The following is a 23,134-nucleotide window of genomic DNA, read 5'->3' on the forward strand; positions in this document are numbered from 1 at the left end:
ACCAAAAGGGTTGTCAAGCAATGCAACAGGCTGCCCAGGGAAGTGGTTAAGTCACCATCCCTGGAGGTACTTAAAAGATGTGTAAATGTGGTGCTTTGGGACATGGTTTAGTGGTGGACCTGGCAGTGCTAGTTAATGGTGGGAGTCAATGATCTTGAAGGTCTTTTCCAACCTAAACAATTCTATGATTCTATAAGCAACCTTGTCTACCTTTCAGAGCCTGCTGAACTTTTAATGATATTGGTACCAGCTGGCTTAAAATGTTTACAACTAGCATCAATTTGGTAAAAAGAAGAAACAGATTACTTCTGGAAAGCAGCAGAAAGGGCTATGGGAAAAGAAGTGGACTGGTTTGGGGACAAAGTTCAGTAAGCCAGAAGTAGATCATTCTCACAAAAAAGCAGCAGGATTTGAGTTTCTTTAATGAACAGAGCTTTTTGGTTGGGAATTGATGGCTGTGAATACCTTCAGAAGGGTCTGTTGGAAACAGAAAACAAACCTACTATCAGTGATCTGTTGGACAGGGAAAACAGGTAGAATTTAGGGATGATACATGTCAAAAAAGGTTCAAAGCCACTCATCTAAAACAATGTTTCTGGCAAGTATTGAAGCACATGATCAGCTTAAAATGGGACTAGGTGCATGCGTAGAGTTAAATGTGCATTTAGACGGTTCGCTGAACTGAGACCTACCTCCGGAGATACTCCTTGGTCTTTGAGTGGACGTGACCTAACGATCTTCACACAGCTCTTCAGTTGAAAGCATTTGCTCTGAAAGTCATCAGCTTTTAAGTATCTGCTTATGAACCGGAATTCTTTTGTTACTTTTCAATTGGAAAAACAGTAACACAGAAGACAGTATTTTATGCATACAGTTATTCAGGAGCCTAAGCTGGAAAAAATCTTCCATTGAATTCTTGGTTAACATTTCCCACTCAGACTTACATTTTATAATGTGCCACAATTGTACATGGTGTTTGAACTGAGACACTCTTCCTCTTTCTTTGGTTTAGTTTGGGAAGTGAAGGAAGTGAAACTTTATTCCTTTGTAAAACCACATAAACCTCAAGTTGAGAAGTGCCATAAACCAGCCAACTTTTGCTTCAGAGTACTATTTATTTTCCTGATTACAGCTACTTAAGAAAACTCAAACGAAGCATATTTTGCCTGAATTTGCTCATTCACTGGAAGTAAAGCATTTCACAAACATGATTCACTATCAGTGACGCTTTGGTAAGACCCAGACAAGTTTCAAGACTCAGAAGACTGGGTGAAGATCCGGCAGTTCCAGATGCCCAGCTCTGTAAGCCCACACATCTGGCTGACAACTATGAATTGCTAAACTAGCTTACACCCAGGGAGTCCCTGGACCTGCATTTGCTTTTGAAGATTTATGATGTACTTTATTGCAAACTGAATAATAAAATCCTGCATAATATTGAAGACTTTCCATTGCATAACTACACAAAACTGGCTGTGAGCACTTAAAAAAGTTATATGCATATAACTTCACATTTATTACACCTCTGAACTTCTGTATGATAGGAACCAAGCAATTAACCATATAAAAACTTTATCAAACCCGTTATTTCTAGCTGAGCCAGAATAGATCTTTTTCACCAGATTCACAAGCTCTATAGGCTTCCATGAGGGATGCTTAGTATATGTCTGCATGAGAAGGTTACTTCTGAATAAAGGAAAGTGTGGATTTAAAATGCTATCGCTATTCTTGAATAATACCCTAGAGGAGTGCTCCTATTACAATAAAAAAGATTTTTCAGAGTTTTGCTTAATTCATTTCCCAGGTGAATTAAACTAAATCAGATAACGGTATTCTTTCCACTAGCGTGTAAGTGTCAACAATAGGCATTATCCTGGAACAGCACAGGTACTTAATTTCCATGGTCAGAAAGTGTTACTTTTCCAAAAACACACAACAGAAAAAGGGATCCTGAGCAAAATGCACACAGGAATACTGACACACACTGAACAGTAGCAGAGAATGGCAGGCAAGGAATCTGGTGCAGGAAGGAAAAAGTGCTGATGACCCTCATGCCACACCACTGCTTCTCAGCCTTGCAACCCACTCCCACCTCCAATTCAGTGGCATTAAGCCACCTTTCCCATCTCCCATCAGCAACGCACATACCACAGCCTGAACTGCCACGGACCAGAAGGGCTTTTAGGGCTCCCTGAACTCAGCAAGGATTGCAGGCTTTACTACCTGTCGCTTATGTGCACAGAGCTACTGCTTCCATTAATTTGAAGCTGGCTGTACAGTATTTGCTATACACTGTAACCTGCTGTCTACTTGAGTAAACAGCAGCGAGAAAATTCTCTAGAACTAGCGTATGTAAGTGAAGTGTACACGAATGCCTAGATCCCTGCACAAGCAAAAGGAATGCCTGTTCTGCTCATAAGCCAAATGCCAATCTTGAATATGCAGTTGTACCTCTTATGTGTGTGATTCCATTTGCATCTGCAGATGAGAAGTCTTGCATGTGCAGACACTGCAGACATGTTATGACGGTGCCCCAAATCTCAGGACAAATGCAAAGATGTGTACTGGCAGTAACAGACAGGCTAATAGTAGAGCCACAATCTGACCCTGCCTACCTTGACAGAATGCTTGCTCCTATTGCCCCAAATACCAAACTTAGTATTGTGATACCCTGAGAAATATGAAGACCTACCATGCCAGACATTATTTTAATTTGCCATAAAGCCAGTACCAATCAGCATATTTCCAGGAGCATCTCCAAATTTTACCAGTGTGAGAGTCCCAGGGAAGCCAAGTTCAGGGTTTACTTTCAATACGAGCTCAATTTCTACTGAAGGCACCAAATTGCACAATAGAGATTTAAACTGAGAAGTACTCTTATATGAATATTTGGGAACAGATCAGTCTCTGGATACAGCAAGACCTCTACTACTTAAAAGAAAGCTGAAAATGCATTGCTGCTGAATGTTGTTGCTAGTTGATGAGATGATGTGAGAAATATCTGTAGTTTTAGCAATGATGCATCCCACAGGAGAGTCTGTACAGGAGCCAAGGGCAGAACAGGCGTAAGAGAACCACACATACAGCCAAATAAGAAGTCCTTATGGAGGAAGACTGAGACACGCACTAGCAGAAATCTCCATGCTGCTGTTAACGTAGTCTACGGGTACAAAGCCTTTTGCATCAAAATGGCTGCAAACCAGATGCAGGTTACCTGAACGTTTTTTTCACAACTCCATTCACAGTTATATCAACAATGATCATTACCTGATGTTTACCTTGAACTAAACAGTGTAGTAGCTATCTATTTCATAATGTCGACTAGGAAGCCAAAAGCCAAAAAAATTCTGGACTGGCAAACCACACCTCCCGAACAAAGGGGGAAAAGGTGTTAGCAAATAAAATAATTTAATGAAAAATATACTTAGCAAAATTAACTATGATGGCACCACCAAGAAGGGACATATCTCTGCACATGCAATACCATCAGTCAGCTTACAAATATGGAAATTAAGATAACAAGTGAAGTACCTGGAAGATGGCACAGGACACTGCTGTGCTAAAATACTTGCAGAGAAATACACAGAGGACTAGGAATAAATCTCTTGCTCTGAATTGCTATGAATTACTTGCACTTTTGTGGTGCCTTGGAGACCCATTAAGCCCCATTTTGCAAGGTGCTGCTCGAACTGCCAAAGGAGCCTGTCCCTGCACAGACTAAGATGAGTGTCTGCAGACCTCAGGAGTATAAGAAAACACAGGCTAGTATTAGCTAAGAGTAAAAGGTGGGAGGCCTAAGCTTAACAATAACAAATATCTTGCTAATATTTTTGCTAGCATCACAACAGAGCAGCACAGTACTCTACAACTATCTTCAATATTTCACTGTGTTTCTTTGAAGTATCATGCATTAGTTTCTGTCAGAATCAGGAGTGGTCCAAGGCTCTGAGTCAGCACAACACACGAGTATGAATCTGCTACTAAACATGTGCTTACATCCTTATGACTTGTTTGCATTAAAGTGAACATAGACAGGAGAAGGGCAAAGGACTTGGTCAATCTGCCATTCAACTTAAGCACACAAAGTGCCAAATAGTTTGGTATAAATCACTTACTATTAGGAAAACTCTTCAGATCAGATGATCAAAAGCATGTAAGTAGCTCACAGCACTCTAGGCTACTGCTGCTGTAGTCCATGTTTCCATGGTCCTTCCTCTTCTGTAATTTATAATCCTCTTGATGGTTCACATCTCTGATGGGCATAGCCCCCACGGTGCCATGCTGGACCCAGCACTACACCTTCAGGGCTCTTGTAGGAGTATACAACTCCTAAGGCACGCTTACCCTTTTGAAGAAGTAGCAAGGAGAACTCTCCTCCACCAGGCCCAGCCCACAGCGACCTTTTTATAGGAGGAAGCTTTAATTTTTATTGCACATTTTTCAAGAACATAAAGCCCAACCTTAATGGAAAAGGAACAAATGCAGCCAAGAAGAGGGACAGTATTTTAGGAGCCTGCTTCAAAGCAATAGACCATACCTGGAGTGCTCAGGCTCGTGGTGGCATGGTCAGTTGGAAATAACAATGAGAGATCGTTCCCATAGACTGCCTCCTTGTAGCGCAACATCATGAAATACAAAGACTACACAATGTTCGGTATCGATTGATCAGAGCGGGAGAAATAAGGGAAGATTCAGTCACCACATATACATCAAGCACACTTCAGCATAGGATCCACCAGTAAAGCCAAGCCAGCTCAGCAAAGCAACTATTAGAACACTATCATCAACTTCTAGTTCGCTTAAGTTACAGCCTAGCGTGGCCTATGGCCTAAGCACCACCCTGTTTTTACCAGTAGGTTATTGTACTCTCTATTGCCCCAGGTTTCCAAATGACACAAAACAAACATTCACACACAACACCACGAAGAAAACTCCAGTACAGTTTTCTGCTGAAAAGAGAACAACATGTGCAATACCTCCAAGCACAGCCACAATTTGTTCTATTTATTTATCATATTGTTCCTCTAAGCAGGATATTTTCAAGGAGTCAAGACTACTCCCTCAAAAGTTTTCCAGCACATCCCCTATTGCCATAAGCCAGTCACAGACAACACAGACAATCCTCGTGGGAGGGAAGGGGATACTGAGGCATGAACAGGTGGCTATAACCATTTACAATTTTTCCTTAGCAAGGCCAGAAGGGAATCCAGGCTACCTCAGTAACAGTATTTCCCCAAGCGCAGCCTTCCTCTTCAACAGACAACACCAAGCATTTAAACAGGAGGCGTGGAAATTTTTCTCTTCTAAGAGCAAGATCTCACATAAGAGAACTGCACCAGTGTTAGCAAGCAATATTTTAAAAGGCGTCCTTGTAAGCATCAGTCCCCAAAGATTACAATAGTCAGGGTTCAATAAGCAGATCTATTCAAAAGCCAAGTAGGAAGTGAAACGCAGTTAAGCTCACAGCCATAGAGTTATTGTTATAACTTCTGCAAATCTTAGTAGGATTGGGTTTCTTTCCATAGAATCTTACCCAGTGTTGAAGAAAGGGAAAGTCACAGTCATGAAACACAGGTAGCACAAAAGAATTTGCAAAGACACCATTTAAAAAGCTTCAACAAGATTACTCTAAAACTCAGGGGCAGTGCCCCACCAAACCACTGCACTTGTGCACTTACTCCCCTCTTCAAAAAGTGCTCAGGTACAGCTCAAGATCCAGAATAGCCTTCAGCCCGTCACCCCACTGCACTCCCCATCCTGTTGCAATATTCCCTGCCCAGCAGGCTGGGTGCTGAGAGAGGTGCTGAAGTCTCCCAGCCCCCCCTCAGGAACAGCTAGGGACTTCCCTTTGCTTCTAGGGGCATTCCCCACTCACAGGTGCATTCAACACCCTCTACCAGAATCAAGTTGCAACATTGCTACTACAAACATGAGGCACAGGGAGCTCTGACTGCAGGCCCAACCCCAGAACTGCATGGAGCCATAGATGCTCCAGGGAAGGTTACCATTATCCTGAGGAGGTGGTAACGGAGCCCACGGTTGGGAGTCTGAGATGGGAGGAGAGATACAGGGGTCCCATATGGAGAAAAGGGACCTGCGTGGGTGTGGGCTGCAGGCGGGATGAGGGACACTAGTGAGGGTCACATCAGAGGTGGGTATCCATGTGGGGGAAAGGGACCCCCAGGGGGGTTCCATTTTGGGTGGGGGGCTGCAGATGGGGTATGGAACCTGCTTAAGCCTGCGGGACACATGGGGTGGAGGCCGCGGGTGGATGGGGTCCGTGCCGGGAGCCGGGGCGCAGGAGGGAGCCGGGGTCGGGGGTGCCCGGTGGGGTCAGCACCGCGGACAGCGCCCGGCCCGTCCGGCCACCTGTGCGCGGCGCCGGCCAGGCGGCGGCGACGGAGCGGCGGGGGGAGGGCGAGGAAACGGGGCCAGCCCGGGCCAGCGGCGCCCGGGCGGGGAGGCGAGGGCGGCGGGGACAAGGACGCGCGCTCCCCACCTGGGCTGTGGCTGGATCTCAGGCGCCTTCCACAGAGACACTGCAGCATATGCGAGCCTTTCTCCAGGAGAAGCCCGAGAATCCTCATGGATTTCACTTTGTGGGTCCCTCCCGCTCCTCGGAAAAGGGACCGGCCCCGGAGCGGCCGGCTCTCAGCGGCGGGGCGCCGGCCCCCCTCGCCGTCGAACTTGCCGGCCCATCGCTGCGGCCCCGCCGCGCCCGGGGGAAGGGTGGGGGGCCCCGCCGCCACTTCTCGGGACTTCGCCGCTGGGGGAGGGCAGGCTTCGCCGGGAAGCGGGGCGGGCTGGCTGGAAGGACGTCAAGCCCTAGAAACACGAGCGGCCGGCTCCCAGCCCTGCCCCCTGCCGGCACAGCCCCCGCCGGGGCGGGGAGCCGCCGCCGGGACCCCCCCAGCCGCCGGCAGGCTCGGCCGCGCCGCTCCGCTGGCGGGGAGGCGGGCGGGGGCTCTCGCCGTCTGCCCCCGCCGCCGCGCTGAAGTTGTCCGAGTGCCGGCGGGGCGGGAGGCGGCGCGATGCCCGCCCCCCCTCCTTCCCGGGGATGCTGCTGGGGTCGGCCCGGTGCTCCGCGGCCGCTCCCAGCGGGAGCCGGCACCACGTGCAGGGGGCACCGGGGGCGGCCTTCCCGGGGCTGCCCGCCCGGCACCGACCACGGGACCTGCAACGTGGCCGGGAAGAAGACACACCTCTTGTCTTGAATCACCAGTAGGAGCCGTGCCCAGGAGCAGGGGTGCTCCCGCCGGCGCACGCCTTAAACGAGCCGAGGCTCCTGGTTCACGCTGGCGCACCCCAAGGTTCCATCCAGCCTCTTGCAGAGGCCGCTCCGCTGGGACCGACGGTTCACGCTTTTCTACCCATTTTTAGACCGTCGCGGTTACAGCGTGGCAGACATAAGCCCAGCTCAGGGTTCACCCTGCACGAGGAAGGGCAGGGCCCGTATTTCCTACGTGAGGAAGGTTGGGGAAAGCTCCTCAGGGCTGTCTTTGATTCATGAAATCACACAGTGCAAAACCCACAGCATGAGGCTGGAAAGCACAAAAAGCTCCCTCCTCAGAGGAAACAGTGTCGGTGTATGCAAAAACCTCTCAAATGAACTCTTCCGCCTGAGTAGACCTGGATACTCTACTGAAAAGCAGCTGCCTCTGGGACAAAGTTGAACTTTGCACTAGGGTGCAGTTTCTGCCTGGGTTACCTCCTCATGCCCCACCTTCCAAAGCCACCACTGCTTTTGTTTCCCCTGGCACCTGGCAGAAGTGGCCATGCTCCTGACCAGTGCATGGGGTGGAAGTTTTTATGGGCCGACACTCCACAGGGATTCGAGAGCAGGGATACAGACTTGGTTGTTAACACTTGCTAGGATGTCTCAAACAAAAAGAATGAGGCACAGTCAGTATGATACGGGGTGCAACACTGGTTTGCTCACTGGGAATCCCATTAGGATGAAACGGTGAAAGCTATAAAATACATGGAGATCAGAGTACCAAGGCACATAAACCAGGCATAGCAAAAGAAACACTGTTCTAGTGTGAGAGTCTGTTGAGGATCTGTGGCAAAACTATTACTTGTAAGAGCACCTGAAGTCTTTCAAGCCCTCAGTAAACACCCTACAGTTTCAGTTTTCCTCTAAAACAGGGGAAAAAAAACCCAGTTAAAATGCTAAATGTGTCATGAAATGGAAGCTCTTATTTTCCAGTCAGCCCTACTTCATACACTAAAAACAGCACTTAGCTAGAAGCAAAGCCACTAGCATACAGTTCAGGACTGTTAAAAGGATGCAAGGTATTAATAACTAATCCCTGGGATCCATGCTAAACTCAGTTTTTGTTGTTTTCTGTGACTTGTGCTTAAAATCATCACTCTGTATGTCTTATAATCCATAAGCTATTTTATGCAGGACCTTGCACATGCACCAAGCCACAGCAAAAAGCTAAATTAAACTGCCCTTCTCCCTCCTCTGTACATGTCTCCACTTACCCAGGATCATTGTTCCAGCGACACTCCTTAGCAATACTTGCTCTACAACAATCACAGAAGACCACTGTGCCACTCCAGGGCAGACACCAAACTGAGACTAAGGCTGTTACTTCTCCCTTTCACCCATAGTTGTCCTTCGGTTCTCTACTAGACCGGATCAGCGAGCAAGCCTGTAGCCCCTCTGGAACAAGGCCAGAAGTAGTTCGCACAGTGAAACCCTAAAATCAACCAGTTATTCTTGAGTACTTCTGTAATAGCACAATAAAATAATAATCCTCTTTCTGCAAACGCATCAGCAGCATGTTTGAGATGAGAACGATTCTAGATCTGGCAGATCAAGGACAGTACAGTGAGATCTGAGATCAAGGTGCCCTCCTTGCTAAGCAGCCAACATGGAGCTGTAAATGAGGGGGCTCTGATTTAGAGATCCCAGTACTGAAGTGCAGCACCAGGCACCAGAGCAGAAGTGCATCTAGATATTATAGATATTAAACTAGCGTGGGAACAGACAGGCATTATCACCTGGGCATGCAAGGACAAGCATATCGGGCACAATACAGATGTTTGTAAGAAATAAAAAAAAAAAAGAAAGAGAGAATGCAACAGGTAGCTGAATTTTGAGACCTCTGTTCATTAAACTAACATAGCTGTTCTTGGAAAATTGACTCAGAATAACCCACAAAACCACTAATACAATAATCCCTGTTTCTTTGGGGCGTTTCCATCACCTTGCAGTGAGGCTGATGATCCAGGCTTAACCCACCAGGACTTCTGCCTTTGTGGGACAGGCTCCAAGGGGTCAGTTCCTGATTCACATCACAGCAAAGGAGGGCAGAATCAAATCAGTGAAAAGAATGAATGAGCATTACTTGACATTTCCAAAGAAGGGTCATGAGGGCTGCAACAAGCACACCTTCTTTCAAACTGAGTAGGTTTAAGTAACTTCAAACAGCGAAATAAAAGCATAATAATGGCAAAGGATGATTCTTTAGGAGCTGTGATGCATATGACTCAAGTGTTTACATGCCACAAAATGCTCAGTAATACCATGTACCCAATTAGGTAAATCTTAACCCAGTGAACAAAGCTTATAGAACTCAGAAAGACAAATAGAGCTGAGATAAATCGAGATGTTGCTAGATGAGTTAACTCATTTTAATCCAAAAACAAGGTAAACCAAAATAAAATGTATTTCTCTGTAAAGGGACAGCATGTACCCAAACAATATTTCAGTGGGATGTAAGTGACATGTAAATCTTGCTATGACCCCATCGATGAGCTTGCACTACTGAATAATAATGCAAATAACATCTCAAAAGTTACTGTGAAAATGTTACAGATATTTAAGGTTTTGCCCATTGGTAGAACATGGGTATTAGAAATGATAGTGTTCTTGAATAAAAGCAGAGGTTGTGTCTGCTGGAACACAAAGGAAGCTGTGAAAGACTCATTGAGGTCAGAAGACAGTTACAGGGAACACAGTGTCATGTGTGTTTCTCCCTTATTAAATTAAAATGCCATTGGCCTTCTGAAGCACAGAACAGAAACGAGAATATGTTTGGGATTATGGAATTTAAATTAATACCTTCTACTAAAAAGAGGAATGCACTGTGCTCTGATCAGAGAAAAATAAGGTGATTTAGCAGACAAGGCTCTTTGCTAGGTATTAAAATAGCATAATGTGCATGAGTTCATCAGTTAAAAAAGCCAAAAAAGAAAGAAAATCTACACAGTTCAAAGAAGAGACTAGTCAGAAAAGGTAATTTCCTTGTGTTCATACAAAAGCAGGTAATAATCTTTCAAGGTTTTGGGTCCATGCAGTTCCTGTTTTCACCCATATTGACTACCTGTAGTTCTTTGAACATTGTGACCGGTACACAGAAAAGCAGCCTGAGCAGGTGGGGGTGGGGGGATGTTGATGTTGGGGAGTGGGGGGGGGCAGGTTTTGCGTTTGGGTTTTTTTTTTTTTGCAACACTTTGCCCTTATGTTTTCTGGCCAACACAGGTGGATACAGTGAGAAATGGCCCATTAACCTCAACAGCTTTTTTCCAAGCTGGTGCCAGTGCAATCTCAGACCTTGTCCCTCTCCGCAAATTTACAACGCTCCTATGGGAGCACTCGGTGCTCATTTCCTGACAGTTGTTCCATGGAGCTCTTTGCGATCAGTGATGGCATATAACCACTTCTCAGCATCTTTCTTTGCAGAAGCCATTTGGCCCTGAATAGGCCAAAAAATACAACCCTTTCCAGTGCAAACAAGTACTTACCCCACCGTCACCCCTGTGCTCTCTGAGTATTTCTGTTTACCCTTTGCCCCTTCTCCATGAAGCAGAGCACTGCTGGCAAGGCAGGATCTGCTTCAGAGATACCTAACCATGTACAGCTTCTACTGCATCGAGCTCCACCAAAGCACAGGGCACTCATGCCAGAGCCAGTGGGAGCTGCAGTGCAAAGTTCAGGGGTTTGCTGAAGGTCACACAACAAAAAAGCAGGGAATCATCTGTCAGCCCTCATTCTGGTGATTTAATGAGAGGATTAGCCTCTTCCTGATAAGTATAAAATTGTACTCGTCATAAGGCAAAGATTCTGCTAGAAACTCTACCACAGAAAAAGTATACCACGCACTTTCTGACAGCAAATAGAAGATGAGAAAAAAAAAAAAAAAAAAAAAAAAAGACATAGCTTGATTTTGTACATCAGATGAGAAAGACTAGTTTCTTGGCTGCTTTTCTGTGGTCAAAAAGCAGTGCTATCAAGAGGGAACAGAAACCACTTAAGTTCCTGGTGGCAAGACAGACTTGGTAAAATCTCAGCCTCCTCTCAGCTCATCAAAGCAGATACAGGAGAAAAAGATGTCCCATAGCCTTGATCATTTAACAGGTTTATCCTCAGACACATAAAAAGGTAATAATAATACTTAGTACTTGTACTTCCAGACATTAACAAAAAATCTAATATTACGTGTAAAGAAGGCTTTGTGTATCAAATGTCTCCATACTGAATTAGTGAGAAGTGGTGGTTCTGGGTATTTTTCAGCACAGTGACATTTCCTCAGAAGCTGGAACTTCTAGGACTTCTCTAAATGTATTTTGATAGTAGTACCAGCAGCTCAGAACAGATGCTCTGGAAAAAGGGGCAGCCATGCATTGCTCCTTCCACCCGCTTCCAGAGCCTGGCAGCTTTGCAATTTCCTCATCCACAGGATGTCTCACAACGTGATTAAGAACCCTTGATGGATTTCTCCACAACAAATTTTTATAATTGGTCTTTGAAGTCAGTAATACTGTTGGTCTCCTCGCTATCTTTTAGCAAGAAGTTCTACAGGTTAATCATGTGCCAAGAAAAAGCTTTTATTAGTTTAAAACTGCTTCTCAGTAGTTCTGTTTAATGCTCACTTTAGCGGTTATATTGTGAAATGGTAATTTTATATTCTTCATGACAGTCATGGTTTTATACACCTCTGTCGTATTTCCCTCCTCAATTGTTTCATTTCTGAAGACACCTGCAAATGCCTGATCTGTTCCATTGCTCCCCGGGCAGCAGCTATTCTGCACGCTCCACTGACCTTGTCACTGTTTCCTGTGCCTTTCTTGCTCTATTGCGTCTCTTCTGAGACAGGATAACTAGAGCTGCACACAGTAGTCAAGGTGTGAGTGCACCAGGGATTTCTAGCACGGCAGGTTGATAGCTCCTCGTTGCTCTCCTTACCTTGCATCTGCTGAGCTAGCACATTCAGAGAGACCTACACACTCTCTGAGGCCATTTTCCAGAGAGAACAAGGCCCCAGTAGCAATCCTGACCATGAGTGACCACAAATAGATATTTTGGGGGGTTTTAACCATGGGTACATTACCCTGCACCCCTCAGTTTATACTGCTGTTAGTTCACCAGACACTATATCAGGAGATCCTTCTGCAACTCTTTCCTGCCCACTCCTGTTTTGCTTACTTCAAATGATTTTGTTTGTCTTCTCTCCACCCCTTCGCTCCTCAAGATCACTTAGGAGCGCGTTGGACTGCGCAGTCCTGTCCCTCTCCACTGGCAATTTCCCAGCTGATGAGACCTGCCCATTTTTATTTAAAGGAAACACCCAGCGAGGGAGGCATTTTAGAAATCCAAGTGCATGATGACTTCTGCGTCACCTTTACCTAGATGTTCGGGGAATGCCAAGAGATTTGGGGGGCACATTCCCCCTGGCAAAAGCCGTGCAGTCCCTTCCCCAGATGATCAAACCTGGCTGCCAGGACCCCGCAGGGTGGAGGGCTCCCATTTTTTGCAGATAGCTGAATTTCAGGGCAAAGCCCCAGATGTCGCCACATTTGTCCTTTGCACCCGGGAGTAGCAGAAGCACCTTCTAGAGGCACCTCCTTGCTGGGTACAATTCCCCTGCCAGCTCTGCTTGCTGTTCCACATCCCATCGGTCTCTGCAGCCCCTCACAAGGGAAAAGACGCAGGAAGGCAGAAGATCTCGCCCATCTGCTGATCCCTCCAGGCTGAGGTTATGAGAGAAGAAAGCAGATTAAAAGCGCTGTAACGCAGCCGGTGTGGGGAAGATCTGACCCCCAGAGCCCCAGCAGCTGAGGTTGGCAATGGTGGCTTTGCTGAGGCACGACCCAAGTTCAGAGAGTGACAGCTCGCGGTTGTGCCAGGTTTGGAGGGGCAGGCAAGTGAGCTTGCTGGCCAGCCGAGCTGCGGGGCTCTGCCCACCGGCTGGCCCCTTGGCTCCTGTGCTTTCAGCAGGCAGCCACCAAGGCAAAGCCAGTGCTGGAACAGGTGCACCTTCAACCAGAGTGTGCTCCTGGCTTTCCCCCTGATTCACGGCATGAAATATTAACACTTGGCAGGCCGCTTTCCTCATCTAAGAGTGCAATTAATCCATCCATCTCAAAGCAAAAACTAGGGAAGCCTAATAAACAAGATTTTCTGAGGGCAAGTACGATAGCTCACCCCTGCAAGAAGCCAGCAGAGGCTGGCTTCCCCCCGCTAGCAAGCTCACTCCTAACGTTCAGGAGTGCATCTGAGGTTGGGAGCAGCATCCATGGAAGTATGAAGCTCCCCATCTGCCTACTTCCAGTGACATTTACAGAGCCATTTACTGTCATCCAGATCTGAAGAGTATTTATTCTGGCGTGCTAATACAACATGTGTGGCACAGTCTCATTGAGACAAGCAAGTACTTGCCTGCCTGCCTTGGGAACGATGGTACAAGAAACACTTTCTGCTCTAATTCACAGCTGCTTCTCCCATCACAGTAAAGCTACTGCTGGGCCACTGTGGTTCAGACCCTCACTCATTAGCAGGCCAGCGCAGCTGAAGACCACATGAAGACACATTTGAACCACAGATTACACTGGCAAGACTGCTGTTCTGGAACATGTCACTCTCAGCTCCTCCACTGTAGCATTGCTAAGGCAGCAGGGTCTTTACCAGACCCACACACAGCTTTGTCCCTGCTAGTTCTGAAGGCAAAACAAGTGAAAAAACCCAGATAATAAATAATAATGCTACAGAGTAGTTTTAATGTGGCTATACATGTAAAGGAAACCCATATTTCAAGAGAATTGAAGGCTGAGTTTACGAGACCTTTATGAGCCAACCTTGAAATCCTGGCTTCTTAGGATAGGACTTCCTAGTGGATACATTTTTTCCAGATGAACTTAGTTATGAGGACTTTTTATCTGGAAGACTTCCTTGTTTGAGACTGTCTCATGCAGTGTATTCCTTACCAGAATGCAAGAGAGCTAAGAAAGAAAAAGACACTCAGATTTTCTTTTTCAGGGATCACTGTTGCTTTTTGGCAGATGCTCCAAAGCAGCAAAAAAATACACACACATCATTTTTTCCTTAAAATGACATTTTCTAAAGTATTTCAACTTTGCTGAAATATTTTGACAGTACTATGAAAAAAAAAGCTGCAAGAAAAGGTTTTGACCTTACCAAAATGAAACATTTCCGTAAGTTTCTCAAACAAAATTTGATAATTGAGGAATGCCAGGAGTGTTTGGCCGACACTGGTGCGAACAGGGAAGACCTTAACTCCCACCCCATTAAGCCGCAACTTCCACACAGCTGCTGCAGCCCCAGCCCCATGCGCAGCGATACATGTGTGTCACAGACGGGCTTCACAGGACAGAGAAGATTTTCTGCTGTTCTGTTTCAGGACAAATGGTGCAGGCAGTTGATACTACCAGGCTCAGACACTGCCAGCTGCAAGGCAGACCTTCCACCCTCCGCTATGAGAGCAAAAGCAAATGTAAGTAACACATTCAGGGTTCTTCCATGCGTTTGACTCATGGTTTAGGGTCTTTTAAGGTTTCTGTTGTTAGCTTTTCTCTGCAGCTGTTAGAACCAGAAACTATCTAAATACACCGTTGTCATTCTTATGCAATGGCTTGGGGTTTTAAGACAGGCCCCAAGTTTTCTACGAGTTAGCAACACCAGTCAGCAATAATCACACCAGTGGCAGGTAACGTGGCTGGCTCCCAGAGACAGGAATCCTTGTTGACTTGTGACATTCTTGGTAATGGCCTTCCTCTGCTGCTGCAAACAGAACGGTGCCAGCCCAGATGTGGCTTGGACTGATTATCAGCCCCTGGAAAGTTCTGCTTCCCTACGAGAAGGTGAAAATAATTCTTTCCTCAGCAGCCGAAGACTTTTCACTTATGCCAAAACAAAGTTCCAGCGACTCTCCTTGTAAAACATGTATAACCTGGCAAAACTGGGGAGAAACAAAAAGCATTTAAATGAAAGATGAAGCACCATTCTATGAAGACTGCTGTGGAGCATGGCAAGGAAGAAGAAAACAGAAAAGAAGAACGACCAATGGGTGGAATTTCAAGGGGGAAATAAAACACAGGAGGAAAATACTTCTGCGTGTGAGCAGATAAATCAGCAAGACACTACTTTGTCAGCAGGGGAATGTTACCAAAGGCCTTGAAGGTCGATCACTGCAGTGACTGTCTACTTCCCGCAAGCAAAGTTCAAAACCTGGACCATACAGAAGGCACATGTGATGGATCTGGCACAGCACAAAATGCAGCTTGGCACAAGCTAAAGCTGTAACTGCAGCAGCAGAACAGAAAGAAGAAGTGTTAGAAGATAGAGAGGTGGCTGCAGAGGATTTACTAACAATGTTAGGGAACTGGGACTGGATTCAGACCTGGTATGAACTGATACTGCTCCACGTAGCCCATACGTTTCAGGCACTGATTTGTTCATTAAGTTTTTTTAACAGGCACTTCAGGGATTCAAAGATGGAATGATAAAGCTGAGCTGCTGACCTAACAGCATGTGCTAAGCTATTTATGAGTCACTAAAACACACCTCTTTAATTCTCACCTTAGCTTGTAAATGGCACGTGGCCAATGCACCTTCTCCAGCTACTGGAGAAAAGTCACCACAGCATGTTATCTGCTGAGGCTGTTGGCAGAGCCACTGCATCAACTCTGCTGCAGGACATGTCTGACCTCCAGCCAGTCCTGCATTGGCCTTCTGCCTGTTTACACTGGGACAGCCACAGTCATTGCCCAAACAAGTACCACGCAATGACAGCGCTAAGTTTTAGGAAATCTTTCCAGTGCTTTAACAACCCTCAGACAAGAAAGCCCCTGCAGAATCAAAAAACATGAGTGCAGACCTGAGTCATCCGAGTCCTCGGTGCCGCCTAGCCCCACGCACCATTTCTATCCCTCCATAAGTGGTCCCACCAGGTATACTGAGCTCATGAGCAAGTGGAAAAACAGCATTTCCCATTCCCGGAGAGCTGTGTCTTACATTTCAACAGTAAAACAGTAGTTATGATGAGAAAAATGTACAGTTAAAGCAAAACTGTTCTGAGCAAGCTATCACATGTCATGTATCCGTCCCCAGACCACTGCCAAAATTCTTTCCTTCTAGCTGGCATTTACTTAAACCTCCAAGGCAGAGACGATCTCAACTATCTGGTACTGGGGTTCACATAAACCCTCCTTAGATGTTACATCCCTCCCAGGAGCAGTGAAAGGAGCAATGAGGCCTCCCTTTGCTCTACCTAGTTATTTGGAAGGCCATCCCTGCATCCAAATTCCAGCACTCAGAGGCCTGACTTACACTTTCTCCACTGCTTTGGTGTTACCCTGATCCCACAGGGGATTCTCCATCCCCCAGTCCCCTTCTCACCCAGCTGCCGAGCACAGACTTGTCAAGATGACTCAGACCTAGGGAATGCCATCTCAAGGTCCTCCTGTTATAGAACAATCTCTGCCTATCTCCAGAAGGTCCTCACGGGTCTGGATTGGGGCTGCTGTGCCAGGGAGAGGGAAGCAATAGTTGCTTTGTGAGGAAAAACAGACCCATAGCAGCAAGCTTGTGCTGCTTCCCCTCTGTTGGAGTCTCAGTTCATCCTTGCTTAAGCCTCATGGGAGCAGCATGATGTTAAACACAAGTTTAGCTATTTGATTTTCATGATGGCAGAGCCACAAGCTCCTGAGGGCAGTGCCAGGCACACTATGAGGCAGTATGTGACATCTGAGGATGTGAGGAATGGAAAGGCATGTTCCCAGGGGCATGTCTTCCCTTTTCCCCTGCTGAGTTACAGCAAGTGTCATGGCCACATCACCTATTTTTCATTCCCGTGTGGTCAGTGTCAAGCCACAATGAAACCATAAGGAATCCAGCATCACTCAGCAGTGTACAAAAGCATTCTGGTTGCTCTGCAGAGTTGGATTGTGTAGTGTGCAGTGTTGCAGTAAAAAAAAAAAAAAAAAAAAGAGTCTGATATCAAGAACTTGAGTCTCCATTTTTATTTGTTAACACTCCCTGAACCACAGCAATGGCAAGCAATGAGCGAGGCATAGCAGAAAACAGCCTTGCTCCTCACCCTGCTCCCTCAGTCACCCTTCTAGTTACAGCAAGAGCTGCCAGGTAAGACCACAACTATCCAAGATGATTAATACCAACAGCAACCTACATGAAGGAAAGCAGGTGAAAGCAGAAGAATCATTCTCAGAATGATGCTGTCAGGGGACAGATTGCCCAAGATATGCGCTTTTTCAGAATGTGAGTGGGACTTGGGCCTCCACCCAGCTGCAGTAATTTGTCTGCCTTTCCCCAGGCTCAAGCCATCACCGGCTTGGGCAGCAGGGGAGAAGGGTGTTTGCTGCCAGCGTCCATAGATGTACACTGGACACAGCGTGGCCATGAGTCAGGCTGTCCATGCAGCGGAGCAAGCATCACTTGTGAGGAAACCCAGGGATGGCTCTGGTGCTCAGGCCCCTCCACGCTTGCCACCCTGCCCCTTGGCAGAGCACCCCTGGGCTCGGGCAGGAGGGCACCAGAGCTCCCTCTTTGCCCGTTTATCCAAACCAAAAGAAGTGGGAACATATCCCAGCGAGCACAAAAAGTGTGACAGCCCTCAGTCTCTAGGTAAAACACGCAGATGCCTTTGATGAGAGGCAGAACAGGTACCGGCTTCACTTGCGCACCATCAGGGGAAGCATCTGGTAATGGGCCTACATTAAGACAGAGTAAATTAATAATCAGGAACAATCTTTGAGCTGACGTCTGCTCCAGCCTGTGGGATGGTTTCTGAGCAGCTAAAACTAGAACAGAGCAATTCCTGGGGAAAAAGTCATAGGAAAAAGCCTGCACTGGTCTGCCAGGGATGCAGCAGTGCCTGGATAATCTCATTTTAAAGTTTCTTCCTTCTGTTTTTCCCCAGCTTGCTCTCCCAGTTAGGTCCTCATCTTGTAGAAACTGTTGGGTCACGTCCCATGGTTTCTTCCTTAGTGCCATTCTCACCAAGGGATGTTTAATGCAGGATGACTGCAGAGGCTCTCAGAGGTGTTTACACCAACTAGGATTGATGGAGATAGGCACGTGGTGGCATAGCCAGCCTGTCGCACAGCAGCTGTGTTTGCGCTGCACTTCACCGAGACCCTGCTATTTACATTTGATATCCCAATTTTTCTAACTTCCTTTTAGTCCACCTTGCACGTTTCATATTCCTTCATAATCTTTTTGTAATTCCATATCCCTATTAAGAACTCATTCACCCACCAGAAAAATCATGCTGAAAAGAGTGGGATTAGATAAGCTGGTGATGGTTCAGCCCAGGGTCAGAGTTGTTAACACAGACACTAAATGCTACGTGTAGACCAGTATAAGGCTGTTCTCTCAACACATCACAAGAAGTTACAGAAGGTAGAGCAGCTGCCATCCACTGTCACAAGGGCAGTAGCCTTGAATGACCTTTCATGCTATAGTACTGCTGCCAGGATATTCCCATCCTACAACTGCTTTTGAAAAATGGGAGATGGCCCTGGGGGCTGGGACCAAGCAGGAGACACAAGGATGCTGTTTCTGCAAGTGGTGCAGTAGAGCAGTTCTACAGTGTCTTACTTGGAAAATGGAGAAAAGATTTATTGTGAAGGATTTGGCTGATTCTTATTCTTTACACAAACACTATGACCAGAGTTTAAGCATCGCAAGGGTTTACAGAAGTTTTCCCCTTTGGTGGTATATGGTTGAACAGCAGACTTTCTGCACAGTTAAGCGTTACAGAAGATAATACCTGTTTATAAGACTACAGGCAATACTTTCTCATAGTTTAATAACAACACTGATGTTGTGGTTTAACCCCAGACAGCAACCAAGCACCACGCAGCCACTTGCTCGCTCCCTCTCACCCAGAGGGATGGGGAGGAGAATCAGAAAGGAATGTGAAACTCAAGGGTTGAGGTAAGAACAATTTAATAGGTAAAGCAAAAGCCACACATGCAAACAAAGCAAAGCAAGGGATTAATTCACTGCTTCCCACGGGCAGGCAGATGCTCAGCCATCCCCAGGAAACCAGGGGTCTATCACATGTAACAGTTACTCAGGAAGACAAATGCCATAATGCCAAATGTCCCCCAGTTTATATACTCAGCATGACGCCCCATGGTATGGAACGCCTCTTTGGCTAGTTCGGGTCACCTGTCCTGGCTGTGTCCCCTCCCAGTTTCCCGTGCCCCTCCAGCCCTCTCACTGGCGGGGCCCAAGAAACCGAAAAGTCCTTGATTTGGTATAAACATCACCCAGCAACAACTAAAAACATGAGTGTCCTATCAACATTGTTCTCACACCAAATCCAAAACACAGCACTGCACCAGCTACTAAGAAAATTAACTCTATCCCAGCTGAAACCAGAACAACTGAGATGGGCCCTTAACAGTTGGCAGCAGGAGGGGTCACTGTAGTGTGTGTTAAGTGGGAGAATTCAACTAAAAATAAAAACTGAAGGGAAGAAAACCCAAGAAGTTGAAGCATCTTGTGACAACTCACCCCAGAGGCCCTGTCTGTCTGCCAGGACTGCACTACCCAGGAGCAGGGAGTGAAGCAAAACCATCCACCACCTAATGCTCTACAGCTGTTTAACCCACTCCATCTTCAGCTGCTTTCCATTGCTGGCTGCTTTTAACCTAGTTTTCAACCTCCAGAACTCTTACTCCTGACTACAGCTTTCATTAGTAGGGACACGCTCCCCATCCAGTTCCTTCCAGAGATTTCAGCTATGTCCCCAAAGTGCCTATTTGGGGAAGTTGTCTGATGCACTTGCAGATGGAGGGTGCAGTGCCCTGAAAAATGGGGAGAAGCAATAGCTTCAAGAGTGCCTTTTCCCCCTCAGTACTGAGCAGCCAGACCCCACTGGTAAAGCTTTTTGATGGGATTGTTCTTTCCTAACCATTGCCAGTTTTCTTTCCAAAACTAGTGGGAAAGACTGATTTTTAAGGACATACAGCCCTCCTTTCCCTTTCTTTGACTCCTTCCCTCTCCTTTTGGAGGAGTAAGTGATGTAACCTTCTTTTTCTGCTTTTTCACACCTCCATTTTTTATGCCCTCTTATATAGGCAGTTGGGAAAGAGGTTACTTTGCACAAAAAGGGTCTCTGTGCACAGCAATGTAATGGCTTCCAGGAGCTCCCAGTGATCACAGATCAACCCTCATCCCCAGTTGGCAAAGTGCTTTCCTGCTGATCCTGCAGCAATCCTAATTTCCTGAAATCCTCCTGTTTTCCTGCAGGAAAATCTTCTCCTGTTATTACACAAACAGGTTCTGTAAGGGGGAGTGCAGCACTCTGTGGTCTCCGCAGCAGAGGTGCTCACACACGTCCCTGGCATCTCCCTTACTGCCTTACTTTGAGGATGTCAGTCTGCATCTTGTCTTCCTCCAGAACTAGCTGTGGTCTTACAGGATTGAGGTGGAGGTTGGAGAAAAAATTGACTTTAAAGTGTAAAATGCCTCAGTTGAAGCCTTCTCAGTTTCATACTCTCTGCCATCCACTTGGTCACAGAATCCTGGAAGAAGGTACAGGGATTTCAAAGGCTGGTGCATGTGCTCTCTTTTCAGAAAGATCTACATTCTCTTTTGTTGAGAGGTGAGAAGTTTCCCTGAGGGAGATGGATGTAAACTACCTCCAGTCCCAAAGCTTTGTAACCATGTCAGCAAAACACTACACTTAGCTATTTAGATCTGCTGGGAGACTGGATTTATCAGCTCAGACACCCAGGCAATTACACCGCCTGCAGTCTTGAACCAGACCGAGTCCAGCCAGCCCAAAACACAACCCAAACAAGTTTGCATCTGGCTGCAAAAGATCGTACAACATACCCATGACTACTGGCATCAACTCAAAACACTTCTTTAGTTTAGAAAGCATCAGTGCCAGAAGATAGATTGGGGATGCTGAACACCAACAGCAGAACTGTTCCCACAACAGCTGTGTACGTTAACAGATCCTTACAGCATGCCTTGGCAGAGACGCTGAGGTTGGCATTTCTGTCCCCTCTTCACAAACAGGGATACTGCAGCAGGACTGAAAGAAGCAGCTCCCAGAGCCCCATGCAAGCAGTCCACAAGGCGTTGCACTCAGGACTGCTGGTTCTGCGTGCTGGGCTCAGACACCCTGCACCAAGAAGAGACAAGACTTCAAAACCTAAAAGCATGTGCCACACCTCCACGCTGACTGCATTTCCATCACCTCCTGTGGGGTTTCGAGTGGCTTTAAAAACAGCAAATTTGTCCTGGTGGAGGTCAAACCACAGGAAAAGTTGGGTCATCTGCTGTCACAGCATATTCTGTGGTTGAGGTAACCCTACTGCATCCATTTCCCCTGCCTGAACCACAAAACCCTGGTTTTTTCCTTTAAGGTGGCCTTCTAGTTGTGCTTACTGCCCCACCAGGCTTGCAGTCTTACTCTCTTCTCAGGGCTTTTGTAGGCTAGCCCAGCATGAAAGGCACTGGCTGCTCTCCTCTCCAAACCTCCGCCAGGTTCTGAGATAGATGGAGCTGGTTTTAAAATTTATCATGAATTGGAACAGCCTAAGAGGCTAACAATAATCATTCTTCTGAATGTAGCAGCTTACATCCCAAAGGACCTCAGCACAGCTGATTTCTGAAAATATGCACTCAAAACAACAAATGTTTTTATATTTCAGGTAATCTCTTGTGAAACTCAACCTCTGCAGGACTTGCACAATTAGATCTCCTTTGAAAACCTGCACAAAACCTCCCTCACTAACTGTATGTTTGAAGTATGTGAACACTAGAAATACCTAGTGCAGACACACACTAGGGAAAAGTGCACACACCCTCCAGCAGTGCCCTTGTATTTTTTTTTTTCCTTCTGTGCAATGAGTTTGTGATTTCATATCACACCCCACTGCTTCTCAGTCAGTATCACCACCAACTTTTCATCTCCTACAACCAAAGTGCCTCTCAGAGCTCCACCTGGATGGCAACTCAGTCAAGCCCGTGAGCCCCTACACAGGACACAGTTTCAGCAACGCAGGGCTTTACAAACTCATAAAGCAACAAGAAAACCCAAGGCTGGAAGTTGAAACTAAAAAATGTGGAAGTATTTAACACTGAAGGTGATAAAGCACTGTAACAATTTAACAAGGTGAATCTTCCATCACTGGAAAATTTTAAACCAAGAGGGGATGTTTTCTATAGTCAATGCTGCATTTCAGGCAGGAGTCAATTGAGGGCAGCCCTGTGACTCGCTCTCCGCAGGTCAGACTGGGAAGATCACAAGAGCCTCTCTGACCCCATAACCCAGGAATTAATGCCTGGGAGGAGTTTCTTGTAAAATCTGTCAAACCACTGCCCTTTAAATCCCTACCTACATCTTTGCTATGAAGCCACAATGTAGAATCAATTAAAGAGCAGGGAAGATGGAAAAGGGAAAAACTAAGAAGTTACCAAGTAACGGAGACCAGGGCACAGTGAAAGGATGACGGAGGTTTGAGCACTGCCCCTGCACCAGGCTGAATAGGACCTATTCTGGGCTCCTGGAGATCATGGGAGTTTTGCTATTATTGACTTCACTGGTACTCACTTTGTGTCCTCTGCGGATAATTAGAGGACATGGGTTTGCATTCTGCAGGGTTGTGAAGCCTGTGTCATTCCCAAACACTGAGCAGTCCTACCACACAGCCAGCCTGGGTACAAAGTTATAATTCTTTCATTTTAACCTCACAACCAAGCTGCCTTTGTGATTGAAACTCTAGACTAAAAGAGACTTCATATGAATAAAAGGAAACAGAAAAAAAAAAAAAGGATAAAGAAACAAACCTCCAAAGCTGCCTTTCCATTATTATCGTACTGCTGCACTGGAATCAGAGA

General features: G+C 46.4%; 1 protein-coding gene across 5 annotated transcripts in view; it reads right to left on the minus strand.

Moving 5' to 3' along the window:
• The window catches only part of FGF12 (fibroblast growth factor 12), a 228,028-nt gene that overhangs the window by 137,874 nt on the left and 67,020 nt on the right, over positions 1–23,134 (minus strand). Inside the window, exon 1 of one of the 5 annotated variants that reach the window (XM_080410569.1) lies at positions 7,203–10,017. The exons of 3 other annotated variants lie outside the window; for them this stretch is intronic. Coding sequence is in view for 1 of the 2 variants with exons in the window: in XM_080410566.1 (XP_080266692.1) it covers positions 6,500–6,587 (88 nt within the window). In the remaining variant the exon portion in view is untranslated. Of the gene's footprint in view, positions 1–6,499; positions 7,147–7,202; positions 10,018–23,134 lie in introns of those variants that run through there. One more of the 5 variants, XM_080410566.1, reaches the window with a different exon arrangement.

Source organism: Falco punctatus (genome assembly GCF_963210335.1).
Source record: "Falco punctatus genome assembly, chromosome: 13".
NCBI classification, from domain to species: Eukaryota; Metazoa; Chordata; class Aves; order Falconiformes; family Falconidae; genus Falco; species Falco punctatus.